This window comes from Pomacea canaliculata, linkage group LG3 (genome assembly GCF_003073045.1).
Source record: "Pomacea canaliculata isolate SZHN2017 linkage group LG3, ASM307304v1, whole genome shotgun sequence".
Lineage (NCBI taxonomy): Eukaryota > Metazoa > Mollusca > Gastropoda > Architaenioglossa > Ampullariidae > Pomacea > Pomacea canaliculata.
The window spans coordinates 1,885,049-1,903,225 of NC_037592.1; the positions used below are offsets into that span (position 1 = coordinate 1,885,049).

Consider the following 18,177-nt stretch of genomic DNA (forward strand, 5'->3'; position numbering starts at 1 on the left):
GACACACGAGGCAGCAAAAATCATTTTCCTTTTCCTCAATATTGATCTTCACCATTGACACCACTGCAGCCCCTCAGTGATGCGGCTACAGCAACAAAAACTGTCGTCTGGAGACAGGCTCGCGCCCCCGCACACACCCACGCTTTCCGTTAGCATTCAAAGTATTTTTTTATATACACAACAGGTTTGTAATAAACTGTTTGAAAAAATAAGCCATGGATTAGCAAAGATCTCAAGGTTTGCCTTGTAGCCAAGAGGCGCGCATTTATCCAGAAAGGTGTTAAATCTGAACAAAGAATTTCCACACAAATCGAAATCGAATATGAAAATAAAGTTGGAGCCGAAACGAAAGGGAGAAACTGCTCGGGAGGCTTGGGTGAGACTGAACATAATGATGGGTCACTTGACAGAGAGAGAAGAGGATGTGGTGCTGTGGGCTTTGCTGTTGACAAACAAGTTTTATGTCAGGTTTGATGCGCGCGACTTGTCTCGTGAGTGTGGGATGCTTTGTTCTCCCGTCACCTCTCCTTCGTTGTCTACACTGACTAGCTATCCATTCTGGCAACCAGTCCACACTGTCCGTGCTGTGTTTTAATTTCTTTCCTGGCTCCTGCCCTGATTATTTCTCTGAAATGCTCTTCACTTACATCCCAACTAGACAACTCCGCTCCTCGATCGACAGTCTCCAGACACCAGAACAACATATGGTCACAAGATTTTTAGTTACTGTGCTAATAAAGTCTACCTGAATTTCTACTGACAGTGTGGCTGCTACCGCAAATGACAAAAACAACTGAACAAAGAACGTCTGGTTTTGCAATAAAGAGTTGTAAAAGTCCACAAAATGTTGTATGGCAGTTCTTTATGCTAATTGGGCATGTAAAATATTAGTGTTTTGTAAAGTGTCCTTTAATCACGGTGTTTTTTAACTTTCATGTGCACCAAAAAAATGTTCATAAACTAGCATTGCTTAAATACTAGGGTCAGCTACTAGACTGCAGTCCAGAATCTTCAAAGACCACACTTTTAGCCTTTGTTTGGCTGATTTAGTAAGGAAAAAGCCTCCACCTTGAGGTGATTTTGCACTATGGGGGAAAGGGAGGTGTAGGAGGAAACCGGAGTTCCCAGAGAAAACCCCCGACGACCAGCCGTGCGAACAGGTGTCACATACAGAGAGTGTCCCAAGACGAGATCTGAACCACAGCTTCTCACTGCAGTGGTGACAAGCAAGTGTTTTAGCCACTACACTACTGGCTAACATTTGACAGTAGATTTTCCGCTTGCAGTCTACTGGATCTGGATGTTAGAAGATGCAGGTGAATATTTAATATATATTTGGACTTTTGTGCATTTAATTTTGCGTCAATGAATGCATATGAACACTTAAAATGATTTTGTGTATCTTAAAGGGTTTAGTCTTTTACTTTATTCATTCGTGCAAATTCACTCTAGGGTGGAAGCACTAATCACTCCCCTTTATGAATATGCAAAAACCTACAAATGTTAATTCACAGAAATCATGAAGTCACAAAGGTCCATAGATAAGCTTATGCTGTCCACTTGCTGTAAGAATGAAGCCTTCCTTTCAAACAAAGTTGTAAAAAAAAAATAAACAAAACCATCATTTTTTCACTGTTGACATTTGACTAACAAAAGAACAAGAGTAAGCTGTTTATGCTTAATAAATGCATTTTATTCTGATTCATGAACAACAAAAGAGCATCAAGGACACTGTCAAAATGAACATAAAAAGACCTCAGAAACAATACGTATTTGATATATGTCTTCCTACTAAACACCAGCTGATAAGGCGAGTGTAGAGTGTAAAGATGGCAAGGAATGCTTGAAATTTTTTGAGAACTGAGATAAAGAAAGAATTTTAAAATAAATTCATGATCCACATGCACAGTTTTTGTCAGGCATGAACAAAATTTAGTCAAAATACTATACATGGTTACAAGAAATCATGACAGAAATGAACAAAGTATGAAGCTACCCAGAAACCTCGCAAAAGAAAGCAGCATACTTGTATTACCTGAAACAACAAGACAAAAATAAATTCTTAAAAGCTTTTACAAATACTGTATTGAGTCAGATCTTAGAAGTGTCATGGTCTAGTGGGATTTATACATCAGCACAGCACATAGTGGAGTATGTATATTGGTCCTATCTCACCTTGCACTTGGCATATCACATGGAAATATTGCACAAACTGGAACATTTTAATGATTTTATGACATTAATTGGTGATTTTGCCATGTATTTCAAAAGCAAACATTATGATAAGGTATAATGCACAAATAAAATATTGTGCTAACAAAAATCTGGTATCTTAGAAAACAAAAGATAAAATCATGAAAAAAAATCTCTTTAATACATCTTATACTTATTATGGCAACCACAAGCAACAGTACAAGTCTTCGGGGTTGATAATTTTTTTGGAGACTTCTGATATTTCAGCATCATAAACCAACATAACTACACAGAAAGAAATCTAAATGAAAACTTCAAAGAAAACATTCAGGCTGAACCCCAAAACTGCCAATCCCATGTAGCTAGATGCAACATGTACACAGACTCCATATGTGCATGCATGTGCACACACACAAAAATACATACAGAAAAAAGGATTTACTAAATATTTCCACTGCACAATATACTGCATATCAATTCATGATCTTTCAAAACATGCACTAAACACAGATATCCTTGCACAAATGCACTATGTCAAAAAACCTTGAACGCAGACTACCATCATGCCATCTATAAATAAAGTTTTCAATATACATACATGTCCAGTTCATTGCTATTTCATACTTGAAAAAAAAAAGTTTCTTTTATAATTTTCCAGAATTACAACAATGTTTCTCTTGCTCACAGATACAGAAGATGACTATGGAATGGTAAGACTCCTGAATCCACTTCTATCCCCTAATGGCAATTTGGAAAACCTAAGGTATATTAAAACCTCTATTTAGCCTACTTATGGAAAAAGAGTATTTGAATTCTGTGTGAGAAAAAGAGAAAAACAGAAATCTTAAGTTGAAGCCCCAACCCTGCGTCCTCCAAAATATCTGGACCTATAGTCTGTCAGTCCAAAGTTACATGCCCTGGAGACAATGTTTGAAAACCCAAGACCAACTGCCAATCTAAAACAAAAATTATGCAAAGTATTGTGAACTGTCACAAGTTCGTAACTTTCATATTTAAAAAACCTAAGGCATGAAATATAACTAAAAAACAAAAATGACCCCTAGCATAGCCTTCTCATGGCAAAATGAAATGCAGTATGCATTAAAACATAAGAAGTAAATCAGTATCCACTTTTCTTTTTGAAGGCTATCCCAACTCAAACATGAAATTAGGCTTTAAGTTGCCAGCAAGTTAAAAGAACAAAATATGTATGTTAGTCAGTTTACTGTGAGTAGTTACATAAGCCTAGATCATTTCTAACTAGCTAACATCTTCAGATACATGTACAGTCAATGGACTGTCACAGAACAACAAGCCAAACCACTCCTGATCAGACAAAGACCGCTTTGGAATGCATAACATGTGCATGAATCTGGCAAGGGCTTAATAATAACAGACCCACAACACCAGTGAACACCACTGTACAATAAAATGTATGTTGCATAAAGGCAACCTCATCATCATTTCCAAATCTTTAGAAACACTTTCAGTACAATATCGCAAATCTCATGCTCTATAGGATTTCTTAAATGAGTGATAAAGTCTGTCATAAATTTTATATTTGAATTTGAAATAACATATTCCTATGGGGGTAAGGAAGGAGAGAAAAAAAGGCAACAAGAACACACATTTAACAACAAGTGCATCTCCACTAGTCCCTCATCAGTGACAACAAGATTTTCAGTTCCAACAAGAAGGTACCTGTATACATAGTTCACACCAGAGTCAATCCTGGCATAAATGGCATTCAGTTTTGGTGTGCCTGCCAGCAACTATTTATCATAAAATACTCATAAAGTAACATGAACAAGATGCCTTAGTCTTTAGTTAACTTAATGGCACTGGTCAACATAAATGATTTTGAGCATGCTTAGTTATAGACCACATGAGCAAGTCTTTTGTCCCTAAACACTCATCCCCAGCTCCAACACACATACACTTATGTGTGTATGCACACCCAGTCATAATAAAGGTTTATAAGGGTCGTCATTTCATTTTCATCTGTGAAATCCTTTTAGGAAAGTTCCTAACATATGTCACTGTCATTAGACAGTGTATTTGATATGCAAATTTAAAACTCCGTTCCTGACCTGCACAACACTAGTCTAGGTTAAATACCCTTTCTCTCAGTTACCGTAACAATAAATTTCTCTCATAGTTTCACGAACAATGAATTTCTTTTTAAAAAGGAACATCTGGAACAACCTCTATTTAAGACAAGTTTAAAACTAGCTGAAAATACCAGTTCATATATAAATGTTTCTCGATAGTCTGCAGATATAAATTTAGCTTAATTTAGGTAAACGCCTTCATATTGTTCTCACAGAAATATGTTCTACAATATATAGCACAGCTGCCTAAAATATGGTAACAAATTCCAAAACTGTATGACCATGAGGAATTTTTTTTAAACATTGTTTTACCTTAATATTATTTATATTGACACAGACATTAGGTCTCACTAGGAAGTTTCAACACAAAAACTTCAGCTCTGAAATACTTGCTCAATCCTCTGCCATTAGACTTCTAACATTTAGTAGAAAATAATGAGTCTGTTAAGATTCATTCAATTCCAGGTCTGCTGCATCATTTTCCCTCCACTGAATCATCAAATATGTTGTTTTCTGCATCAGCAAATTTATTTATGGCCAGAGGGACGTGAGCAGCACTCAAGAGACTATCAAATGCACAGACCTCACTCTTTGACATGGAGATATGCTACAAGACCACACCAAGCACATAGCCTTGCTAGTTTGTAGATCAAAAAGCATCGCGGATGTTGCTGAATGGTCGCACAGCCAGGTCCACAGGTAAGCGGAAGTCAATAACCAGAAGTTTTTCTAAGGACTGCAGAGCATCCTCAAACCCTGTTCACAAAACAGTGAGGTTAGAAGACAAACTATTACCAGAAATGTTCTTTCTAAGTTCTTTCTTTCCTTTCCCTTCTTATTATAAGTATAACACTAGAATAATGGAGCTAATTTTTCACAACTGTAGTTGCGGCCTTATGCTCCACTGGGGGCGTAAAAGAATAAGAAGTAGAAGTGTTTCACAATGTACTAAGCACAAGTAAACTAGTAGTATGTCCTCACAATATGCTTCTTTTGGACTGACATTTTTAGGGTTATCTACAGAATGTGTCACCATATCATGGCTATGCCATGGACTTCACCTGTGCGAGCTACATAGCTCCAGTCTAGGAAGTAAAGATCAATCAGCGTTTGTGTTCTGAGCAAGAGTCGTAGCCAGGTCACCAGCTTTCGCTCACTGCAATCAAGAGTCAGCACTCAGTTACCTACTCATGATGATGAATCAATACTACTCGTCTCTGCTGGCTGAAATGTTCTTATTTATTGTTTTGAGAGTGAAGGCTTGAAAGCAACAAAAATATTCTCAGTTCTTTAAAAGCTATTTTTTTCTCAGACTAAAGATTTCACAACAAGCATAAAATAATTTTTCTTTCCCACAGAATGTAAGAGTTCATGGATTCACGATACTATGACTTCAGACAGAATAAATTTGATTCAGCCAGCTACAAGTATTATGTTAAATAATCCAAAAAAGCACCATGATTCACATTATCAAGTAAGTATTAAGAAATGGCATTCTCTTCAAAGTCTTAGCTTCTTGGCAGTCTTACTTCAAAGGGAAATACTTCTTACATAGATAATTTAGAACAAGTTTTTTTTTTTGTATTAACAATTCTACAACTGAGCCTGCAAAGAAAGTTTCCTGACAGAGACACATCTTTTTGTACTGTTTCAAAAATCAAAATTTTCTGGGTTTTTTTAAAATGAATAAACAGATCTCCAGCCAAAGATATCTAAATGAAAAGATCATCTCTACTCTCTCAATCTACACCTGCCATTAAGCCACATACTTTCTGTAGCTGATGTGCTTTTCTTAAACTAGGTCATTGCTTAAGACAATGCTAATTGAAAACACAAAATGTAACTTAATTCTTACTTGAGGGCTAGGCAAATAAATGCCTTAAAGTGCGAGTCTGGAGTCCGCTTGTGGGGGCCATGTGACTTCATCACAGTGTCGATGGCGCCCAGCAATGTCTGTTTGGCAGTGATAGGCTTGCCCCCAACCATGTCTAAATGGAATGATTGTGACAGCATGCGTGCTGGTGACTCGTTGTACTCTCGCCCATGCTGTAGACAAAGGTGATAATTGTTGATAGATCAGTGATTCTTTTATGAAAACTAATAGCTTTGGCTTTATGACTTTGTATAAAAAAAGGACTGGAAAGTATTTAAGTTCTTATAAATGTAGCACTCTCGAAGTGTACTATGTAATTGTTTGTTGTAAGGTCGGCGTCGAGCGACGCTGCCCCTTTCCCACGCTGGCTGCGTCCGTAGGTAGTCAACCTTGAACTGTCCACCCACGACCACTGGTCCTTTCCCACGCTGTCTGAGTTCATGGTAGCCGACCCTGAACTGCCCGCCCGCGGCCGCTGGTCTATTGTTACACCCACCTGAGAACTTGGGGTGAAACAATGACCAGACAGGGCGAAACAATGACCAGACAGGGCGAGGGGGGCAGGGGATGGAGGGATCTTGATTCTAGAATGTCGAGGGTAGGCAAATAAGTAGCGGGGCGGACAGTGGCGGACCGGTGGAGATTGGAAAGAGAGAGAGGAAGCCGGCCAGCCGCCAAGAAAACTGAATAAAGAAACTTTAGCTGAGAATACCATCTTGTGTTGTCTCTGGTACGACTAGCCCACCCCACGTACCCATCAGACGCTGACATGTTGGTTACATAAATATTAGTCATTCATCAGCAGAAACAATCGCCACACAATATTACTAACTCTTGCTATCTTCTCTCTACCTTTCTCTGGCATATGCAAAATAAAAAGCCAGTTTCCAGTTTCTTTCTACCTCTACTCTTCCCATAATTCTTTTCTGTACCTCCTCATTGGTGATGTGGGCTTTGAATGCTTACAAAGGATCCTAAGACTTATTACTATTCTGGAAGTCTGTTGTTAGAGTCCAAATCCAACATGCATACAGGAAGATGGATGCAGTAGGGAACCCAATAGCCTCATTTTGAAGTGGAAAGAGATGTGCTGTCATTTCAGACATGCTTTAATTTGATAAGTCCTGTTGTTGTCTGTGCTATTCTCAGATAACTGACCCCAAGTATTGGCTAGCTCCTTACCCTTTGCTCTGGTGTTTGTGCTGATGCCATTATTGTTGTTTATCAGTAACAGAAAAAAGTGGTCCTTGTTTTAATTAATAATTTTAGGCATAATAGCCAAGACGAACAGTTCTGAAGGAGGGGGGGATTGGTGTTTTACTCCGTGCCAGCAGCTGAGGCTATATTACGGCCAGGCAGCCAGCCCTGTAAACAGATGCCACCTGCAGAGAAAGAACAGCATGCCCGAAGACGAGAAATGAACTCTGGGCAGCCAGCCTTCACTGTATTGGTGACAGACGCTAACCGTTGCGCCACCGGACTGCTCAGTTTTGAAGGAAACAAAAGTGGTAAAGCCTGTATGATGTACACACAACACCAAGTGTGTTGTTTGCTATCTAAATGGAAGATCAATTATATATATACATGTATGTGCATGTGCGCACAGACACACACAGGCTTTTACTAAAAATTTAATGCCATAAAGAGCAATGAAATTCAATCATCTCAAAGAAGATAAACCAAGGAAGAGATGACCCTCAAGGTGCCATAATGGAAAAAGAAGAAAAAAATCAATTACCTTCATTTCATAAAACTTGACCAGCAGATCCCATGCATGCATCATGCGCACAGCATGTGCAGATCGTGAGGGAAGGCACCCAAATGGCACAAGACTTGTGTTCTGGTTAACCTTTCAGGACACAAACCTAACAAGTCAGCATTCTCGGTTCAAAATAGTTTACCTCTCACTAGTTTTTCCTCTACACTCTGACTTTTTTAAACATCGTATTTTAGTTTTGAGCATGTGTAGGTCACATGCCATCCAATATGTGACTAAAAATCATAGTTTTCAGTCACTACCTACCATGTTTCCTCTTCTTTATAGTTTTTTTTTTCTTTTATCCCTTTTATTAAAAAATGTAACAAAAACCTGAAAATTAAAATTAACAGTCAAATAAGATGATCTCTAACAGGGATGCTAGAACATCAACAGCACTGACTGTTGAGTCCATGTTTCACAAAAACAAAATAAAATCATCAACATCTACTATGAAACTGCCATTTATCATTCACAAAACTTTGATGTGTAAAGCTACTAGGCACAAAATGTAGGGCATGAAATTCCCACCCTGAGGACTTGAGGATTAAAAACAACAAAGTTCCTGTACAACCACTTAAAAGATGCATGGGTAAATGGTTCATTCCGTGGTATGTTAATATTGTTGGTCCCCTGCAACTCTTGACAAGATGGCACTGGAATGTTAATCTGGCACCCATCCTTGTTCAGACTCTTCCTTGAGGACCAACGAAAGAACTCACCTCCATCAGACCATGCTGCATGAGGTCCCGTATACCAATGGCAAGCTCCTTCCGTATACACTGGGTCAGTGCTGGGCTGCTCTGCTGTTCAGACTAAAGTGCAAAAAGTATGTACATGTGAACAACAAAAAATTGTTTAGTTACTTTCCATATAATGCAAACTTTTCATGCAGTATTCTAGCTCATGTCCCTCTCCAGTCAAATGTTTTTTATGTCCCTTGCCCCTCAAATATTCTAATCTTCTGTCTCTCTCAAATCAAATATTCTAATCTTCTGTCTTTCTCAAATCAAATCTTTTAATATTCCTATCCCAGCACAGGTCTACTGCAGCTGCTCTCCATTCTTCAAGAATTGAGACTTGAAAGGCTTAGCTCAGCTGGGTGAAAAAACTTTTCAGAACTTGGGACAGTCTGCAGATAAGGAGAGCAGCTGTTTTGTCTCTTCTCCATGTTTATGTGTAACTACCCAACAATTCCCCCCACCAAAAAAAAAAAAAAAAGGAAAGAAAAAACTTTGACTTTGACTTGTTTAAGTCATCTTAATAAAACTTGTAAAAAAATCTTGTTATAATAAATGTTTTGACCCAAGGTGTATATCCCATTCTTCTAAACTTTTTCCTACACACAGGCTCTAAAGAATCTGATCTTCCACGAGATTCCATTTCAAAATACGATTTCTCAAACCTGAAATGAAAAAAATAAAAATCCCACTACCTACCATCAAGGCAGTGAACACTAATGGTTCAGGCAGTGAACACTAATGGTTCACCCCACTAAAGGCACAAAATCTGGAAACTGTCTTCTTCTGTACCTTGTGTCTTCCATGACAAGTTGCTCAAGAACAACAATGCTGGATTGGCAAAAAATGTCCACTTACTGATCTAGAACCAGTGACCTGCTCCAATGATGATTCCACCAACCCCAAGGATATAGAGCCGCTCTTTAAAACTCAACATATTATTTTGGTAATGAAGAAACTGCTTAGCTCCTGTACGCTTTGACAGCCTTTTTCTATGAACATCCCAAATGAACTCAAGTATGTAAAATGTCTTCTCAAAGCACACCCACTTTTGATAAAGGAGAGGATGCCAGTGAACTAACTGCAAAGTCACACACCTCATCTGTGTCACTGGTGTAGTCATCACTATCATCGCTGTGCTGTTGCTGCCACTGCTGTCGTTCCTGCTGCTGCTTCTGGGCTATCTCCAGGGTATGTGTGATGGCAAGCTCAAGCTTAGCTCGCAGATCTCTGTTGTAAATCAGCCAAAACCTTAACTCACTATCAGGCCCAGGACCAACCTCTTAAATATTCTATTTATTTCATTTTTCATTTCCAAAATGGAGTCAGAATACTTTTATGTGTTACATAAACATTCATGCACAAACATGCACATCACATACAGACAAAGAGCACTGCTTTTTCTTCAGTGATAATGGCCATCTGTTATCAACTAACATTAAAAAATCTTTTAGTTTCTTTTTTTTTTTTTTTTGAGGGGTTAGGGGGAAGGAATTGGTGTTTTACGCCAAGCCAGCAGCTAAGGCTATATCACAGCGATGCAGCCATCCCTGTAAACAGATACCACATGCAGAAATAGAACAGCGTGCCCGAAACGAAAGCTGAACCCAGGACAGCCAACCTTCACTGTGTTTGTCACCGGCCACCTTAGGGGGGAAGGGACGGGGGGGGGTTTATCGAAAAATCAGTTAACATATTATGTATAATCCTTTACTCCTTAAGTTTTTCCATCATTTTCCTAAGGCCTTTCTCATCATCATGACTATCACTATTACTATTATTACTGCTGCAGTGTTATAAAAAGCATAATAAGAAATTTATGTGAAAACAAAAATGAGGGAGAAAAATAAACTTACCCCCAATGATTTCCTTTGGCTGTTTTTTTCAGCAGATTACGCTTGAATTCACGGCTGCCACAGCCCAGCTGACTCATGATGTATATTTGCAGAACAGTCAGTGTTTTGTGTATCAGCTTTGCTGATGCTGTCTCCTTGCCCTGGAAAGAATAGTGACCTTGTCAGCATGACCAGCTCAGACAAACTGATGAGCTCTTAAAAATTACCATTTTTAGTGGTAAAATTTCTTTCTTCTTCGTACTTACCAGATGACATAACTAAGTGGAGATCACCCTTGAGCTACCTCAAATCCAACTGTCCAAACCTGTTTCCGTCAAATTACCACAGAACAGTAGGACTCGCAGTTCAGCCCTCCCCCTCCCAATCCCACCCGTCACACTAGTGAGCATTCAAATCCAGTTTTTCTCCCAACTCAATGCAGCAAGGACATGGGTCAGCTACCTCGTTTTTGCAGTCTCTTGGATATACCAGTGTGGCCTGCGAAGTACAGTGAAGGCCACATGTTGTATAACATCTTCGCAGTACCAACTGCCAATATTAACTAAGCTCTCTAACTTAGAGGACACACCCAACATACCGTACTGCCAGGTTTCTTGGAAGGCTCTCTGCCTGAATTTCTTTGAAAAGAGCGTGCCTTTGTTGACCCACAACAGTCTCCACCATCTGAGTCATCATGTGTTGCCTGCAAGTCAGTTTTTTGTTTTTTTGTTTTGCTATTTTATATACTTCATGTCACCACACATTAAAACAACCTTCACTAAATTTGTGTTTGACAGGGGTGAAATTTTAAATGACTGACATTGCAACACACCAAACTCTATGGTCTGAAAGTAAACATTTGAAACCAGAAATCCAAATCAATGCATTAAAGAAAATCTGAAATGGTTACTATGCCAACAATGTTAAACCAAAATTTCTGCTAAAAGCAAGTCATGCTGTTTCTGATTGATTTCAGCCTGCAACATATAACTGTTAACCAAAACCTTTAACCCTGATGCCAGAAATGACTAAGCATTAAAAACAAATGCATGCAGTGCTAGCCAGTTGTCACATAAGAATGTACAATACAATTAGCATCACAAACCTTCAGGTGAACTGGGCAAGTACATCGCTGTTTACCTAGAGGACCTGGACTGCTTGCCTCCCCTTAAAAAAAAAAGCAAAAACAAAAAACAAAAAGAAAATAAACAAATCAAAGCAATATCAGCTGCAATCTGTTGACAAAATATGAACTGACCATCATCTTTATCACTGCCATTATCACAATATTCGTTCATAAAGGCTTTAGATGCTGTTGCGGAGTAGACTTCATCCTGGTTCACTTTATGTTATTTAAATAACTGCCTATGTGTAACTCACATTATGTGACTGTGAAACACCTGACACAAGCCACCAGGAAACTCACCTTGCAAAAACTCAATGAATCGTTCAAGGTCTGTAATCTGAGTTTTTAGCTGGTCCACTAGTTTCTCTTTCACTTTGGCTGGGTTCACAATCTGAGACATGCAGATAAAAGACAGTTTATTATCCACTGAATAGTTCCAAAATATAAGTTCTTTACACAAGCTTTTTCTATCCCAATGCAGAACATCTAGTAGTCTTGTGATGCTATGGGCAAGCTACAGGAATATATCTGCTTGCTAATGTGATCACATTTATTAGTGTGTCAAGGTAGATAATCTTTGGGCGTTACAACAGCTGCAGTCACAGGTGGGCTTACTCAGCCGTGACCCCATAAGCTATGCACTTAACCACCAGTGAGCCTTTACTATACTAGTGTTGATTAAAACAGCCAGATCAATCAGAACCCATTAGGATTTTGCCTGCTATATCAGATAACTAGATAAACAGCACATAGATGGAGAATGGTGGTGGATGATTTTAAAAAACTGATGAATATGTAAAATATTGAAAAAAAATTATTTGTATTACTATTTGTATCGCATGGCATTATTTTCTTGAGTACATACATGTGTAGCCATTTTAAAGTAGACATGAATGTGTACTTTAAAGTGCAAACTCACAGATCCGACAGCGCGGTCTACTATTTCACGCAACTCATCAATGCTCAGCTTGTCAAAATTCTCCAGGTCAAGGTCAAGCTTATGTCGTAGCTCCTCCAGAACAACTCGCTGCTTCTCCATCACTTGGCTTGTGGGCAGTTCTGCACTTCCTGTCTGTGCAAACACCCAGATATTATGAACACTTTCATCTAGACAATAGCATCAATTTTAAATGTCCAGACATTGTGGTTAAATGCAGACATCTACATTTTGTAAATATCTAGTCAGGGTGAACATTTTTAACAATCCCATGATGCTTACAAGCATGCAGAAATTGTTAAAACTTGTAAACAAATCACCTGAATCATATTATGAAGAGCTAGCATACAATGTTAAAAACATTCACCTGCTGAATAAAGGAACAGAATGCTTACCTCATAGGCATAAGTCTCAAGGTCTTCAAGCTGTGACTTCAGCTGTGCAATCAGATGTCGCTGCTTTTCTCGCTGCTCTGTCAACTTTTCTTCATGTTCTTTGTCACTCTGGACATCCATAAATAAGAAATGTTTCACTACATGTGTACTATTTTCTGTCAAACACCCAAGGTCCTTGATCGTTTTAGTAGGTCCTTGTGAAATAAAATTCTTCTGAAATAGGCAAGTCTTCAACAAATACAGAACAGAAGTACTGGCTCAGCAATTAGTTGATAAAGAAGATAATCTGATAAAGAAGCTTTTAAAGGCATTATGATATCCAGTGCTGCTGATTCTTTTATTCTTGTTTTGGGGGGAAAAAAAATGCCAAATGCAATAGCCCCATATCCACTCCAGCTTATTAGCTTAATCAGAAACCTAGACAACAGGTAACTGCTTTCCACAGTTGTGTCATGACACAAATCTCATAACTATTCAGCATTTATTGTCTCTTTCCTAACATTTACCATTAAGAAACAAAACATTTTTTTGTTGTTAGGAAAACCTTCTGACCATTTCTTGGAGAACTTCTTGTTTTGGACATCCCCTTATATCTGGAATCCCTTTGAAGGCAAACTCCTCCAGTTCTTTTAACAGGGCCTGAAAGAAGTTAAATGCAATAACATGACTTTGCTCAGGTATGTGTGACACTGCTTCTTGCACAGGAACAGTAAACTTCTAAAATAGCTCATTATTGTTCAGGTATAGATGACAAACAAAATGACATAAAAAGAAATCAGGACATCAGGAGAGGGAACTTTCTGTCATGTAACATGACTGCTTTCAGTGTCTTAAAGGGAATGGCAAGTGAAATAGCAAGTATGACTTAAAGCAGTGATGCCCAACCTTTTTTGGCCTGGGGGCCATATACATTTCCTACACGCGTGTCACGGACTGCTTCACCGCAAAAATACAAAAAAAGAAAAAAAAAAATAGAGCAGATACCATTTTTATTAGAAACAAGTTGTACTTACATTAATTATGTAGTAATTAGTGCGGTATTTGAAGTTGTTTACCCGAAACCAACCTGTGAATGTCCGGCTGCATCGTAAAGACACCAAGTCGGAGCACTGAATAGAAATGTTCGTCCATCGAAAAAAAGATTGAGAGACGCCCCTACATAGGGATAAATACTTCTTCCCTTTTTTTCGTTTTTTTAGGTCTTTTTTTTAATTACTAACATGCCGATTTCCTGCACTGTGGGCAGAAGTTTCGTGGGCCGGATGGCACCACGTCGCGGGCCGCATATGGCCCGCGGGCCGTAGGTTGGGCATCCCTGACTTAAAGGATAGAGACTGGTCTTCTGAATAATTTCTGTTAAAAATTTTAGTTTGCAAAACAATCATTTAATTAAATCACATCAGAAATAGATATGGGGCAGTACCAGGAGTCTGTAATGTTTTGTTGTCACCAAGCCCTTCTGGGACAAGGGCTTCTTTTGTCTCATAAATTCAAAACACTGGCATTATAAACCCATGAGGAGTGAAAGCTGGAGAAGACTTGCATGACCTAGGATATTTATCTTGTCAGATGGTACCTGCTTTGTTATTAATTATGGTCACCTATTTTTCCTTTGTGAAAAAGTACTGAAACACTGAGGTCTCTAAGAACCAGCTCACAGCTGTGTTTTAAAAGCAAATATAAATGGTTTGTTTGAAATCTGACACTTTGTGCAGAATTGATTCAGAAAATCAGTCCCTAACTTTTAAGCCCAACTTGCTGTTATGTGTACTCTGAAGTGTTATCTAATCTAAGAAGAGTCAACAAAGAATGAAAATCAAAACCTCTGAAACTAACCTCACGATCTGATGTCTCAGCACTAACAATCTGTTTCAGTCGGAACTGGACCTGTGCAAAGTGGGTTGTGAGAGCCAGAAGAGATGAGTTCAACTGCTCCTGTTCTTCTTCTAGGTGCCGGAGACGTTCATGATCACTATAAGGACTGCAAACAAATCCATAAAGCCACAGCATCTATTTAAAACAATCTTTCATTCTGTATGGTGCTTCAAAGAAAAATCTACCAACCCACTTTTAAAATATAGAGGAGAATGTGTATTTGCCTATTTTAAACAGAAAGATGATGAATGAAACCAAGAAGTTTGATGACATTTGCAACTCTGGCAACAGACATGTCATTTCATATTACATTCTTGGGAGCTTTAGATCATCACAAATTGTCAAGTCAAACTGATTGAAAATATGGAAATAAAGCAAAAATTACTGCTGCCGTACTGTTGTATGTAGCCATAGCATGGAATTTCTTCATTATCTGAACTTACTTGGGTTCAGAATGAGAAGGTGTAGGGCTTACTGCTGCTCCGAGGGGAGCCCAGCGTTCTGTTGGTCGTTCATACTCCTGTTCATCAAAGCTGTCATAGTCCACACTGGTGACGTCTGCATTATCTAGTGCTAAATCATGACTGTGGACATGGGCTGGGTGTGGATTCTGCACAACTTCAACTTTTAAAGGAGGAAATTCTGTTGTCTCTAAAGAGTGTTTGATTGGGACTTCCTCCATGATTATTAGACAGGTTCAAACTTCCAAGTTTGCAATCCTGAAAAAAAAAATCACAGCTCAATTCCAAAACTACAGAGGCTCTTCCACATGCTACAACACAAGTATATCATCTGTTTAAACATGACATTTTTTTGCCAACAGATAAATCACAAAAATATAAACTTGTACCTGTTCAGTCTTGCATAGCTAAATAGCTAAAAAAAATTTATTTTAAGCATATCTGCCCTAAGCTCTAAGTGAATATGATGGCACAGAAAAACAAGGCACATAAGTCAAACAATTCTGAATTATAGTGCTCAGATTTCATTGTAGAGTTCACGACATTCTATAATTCTGTTTTAACAGACTAATGGCGTGCAAACATTTTTTTCAGCTGATTTGTAAAACTCTGTGCAAGATACAGGGTAGGCCACTTAAAGTAGCTTGCCTCTGTCATTCTTACTGTCACAGTATTATAGGAGGAGGGCAATTTTTAAGTGCCCAACCTTGTACTATTTTCTAATGATCGGTAAAACTCTGTGCACATTACTAACCCTAACCCTAACCCTGTACAATTTTTTTTCAGAAAACTTAAGAAACTGCTCTACAACCAAAAAGGTTTAAGTTAACAAAAATATCCTTCAAATGATGAGGATGGGAGAAGGGGAAAAAATGTTAATGATCACAAAATATCTTGCTCTTCTATCCGAATATTACGATGCATATATAGTGACTGGTACGGTGATACCACACGGTCTTAAACATTAAGGCTATAGAGAGATCCTAATCCGACATATTGGTGCCAGATAATGATATATTGCATCTACCATCCTGACTGTGTGACTCTGAGGCATTGTTGTTGGAAAGCTATCACTACCATATGTACTAATGTAGAGGTGAAATATGCTGTGATGTGCAGCTGATGCTTTGTACAGTTGCACAAATGAGTTCAGAATCATCCTGCATATAACTATATTTAAGAGCCATCTTAATTTGTTTTTTCAGCTGTTCACCAGCTGCTGGCAAAGATATTGGACATTAAGGTGCACAAGCACTGACATTTTCACAAATGCTGCATTGACAAAAATCTACCTATTAACTCTTTCACCTGCAGTATAAAAAGATAGTTTGTACTGAAATTGCCATAAAAACAGACATAAGAGCACTTGTTTTCAAAGACTTTTCAGATCAAGCACACAAAGAAAAAAAAGTAAAGAGCAAATTTGATTTTCTATTTTGCCCAATGGACACTCCTTTATTTTGTGAATAAGTGAAAAACACTAAAAAACATTTTTTTCCAAGTGTCTCTAATGTAACTAGTGGATTCTTTCTTATTCTATTTCCACCTACTCTTGATCCTGTACTGATCTTTATTTCTCACTTGCTTATTCATTTTTCCTAGCTTATGCTGCTTCATTCGAATTCATATAACTGGAGCCAAATGGATTGTTCAATCTTCATGTGCCACAGTGAAACCAATATTCATGGAATTAAAAATGTCACACTGATGTGGTAACTGTCTTATCTGGCACCTGTCACCAAACAAAATCAATACAATGAAGGCTGACAACAGTCTCTATGACTAAGAGGTCTGTTTCCATCCAATAATTTATATACTACCTATACAAAATCCCATCCAGAAATAATAAAGATATTTAGATCTGAAGGCGGTCCATAGCTTGGTGGTGTGTTCTACAATGGAGCAGATTATTGCTGGTATTATTGCTGGTTCAAGATCTGCTCAGGCATGAGACTGTGATAAGAACTCATTACATTTTTGCCTTTACCAAAAAATGGCCAATTGTGCATCTTCATGTCCCCTCCCCACAGTAGAAAGTGAGGCAAAGGACATCGGAACCCTATGGGCCTAACTGAAGGGGGCAGCTGGCGAGGTGTTGTTGCGGCCCTATGCTCCTCGTAGGAGCAACAATTAAGGAATAAACTAAACATGTCCCCTTCCCACTACAAATTATCCTCACAACGTAGTATATTATCAAATTATAAATTTCTCATGGGATCTTATATAAGCCTTTTGATATTTACTTGATTCCCATTTTTCACAAAATTGTATCGATCAAAATAGACACATACGTTTATTATTTGCTATGTGTGCATCGATCTTTCTCACACACACACACATAAATAAGCCACAGTGGATTAAATTTAGTAAGTTTACTAAACGTTGGAAAACAACCACAGTTCTTGAAATTTGCAGGCATCAAGTCACAAATGCACATGTCTAATAGCAGCATAAGTAAAAAGTTGTTTTTAATAATAAACAGCTGTTACAACATTCCTGCTGTTAGATGTTTGGAAACAAATTGCTAAGAAACGCTTGCCTATGTGTATAAATAAAACATACTTAACTGACCAACAAAACGATTTGAAAACAACTTACGTTTCCTTATGTATAAAATAATGATTACATTGTGAACGACGCTGCTTGTCACTCCGACGTACATGGACGCATGCCCACGCAAACTGATGCAAATGGAGCTACAGCATGGCGACATTTTTTATTAGAATAGTTTCGCATTTTCCAACTTTTATTTTCGCGCTTTCACAATACATTTTGTTAACAATGCAGAATGCACCATAACAATTTAAATACCATCAGATTATTTACAAGTAACCTAATCATTCATTTTGTTTTATGCAGAGAGACTTCCATCCTG

At 38.2% G+C, this 18,177-nt stretch overlaps 1 protein-coding gene across 2 annotated transcripts; it reads right to left on the reverse strand.

Moving 5' to 3' along the window:
- Positions 1–1,671: 1,671 nt before the first annotated feature.
- Positions 1,672–18,046, reverse strand: LOC112559899 (RUN domain-containing protein 1-like). Of its 2 annotated transcripts, none has more exons than XM_025231381.1 (16): positions 17,901–18,046; positions 15,285–15,560; positions 14,803–14,947; positions 13,519–13,605; positions 12,967–13,074; positions 12,554–12,706; positions 11,935–12,025; positions 11,614–11,675; positions 11,107–11,211; positions 10,530–10,669; positions 9,771–9,903; positions 8,656–8,748; positions 7,916–8,026; positions 6,160–6,350; positions 5,366–5,460; positions 1,672–5,060 (listed from the first exon to the last, which is right to left on the reverse strand). In XM_025231381.1, the coding sequence occupies exons 2-16, from the start codon at positions 15,521–15,523 to the stop codon at positions 4,954–4,956; spliced, it is 1,860 nt and encodes a 619-aa protein (XP_025087166.1). In that variant the 5' UTR covers positions 15,524–15,560; positions 17,901–18,046; the 3' UTR covers positions 1,672–4,953. The 2 variants fall into 2 exon arrangements, with proteins under 2 accessions (XP_025087166.1, XP_025087167.1); XM_025231382.1 differs by having other exon boundaries at positions 17,929–17,999.
- Between the last annotated feature and the right edge of the window lie 131 nt (positions 18,047–18,177).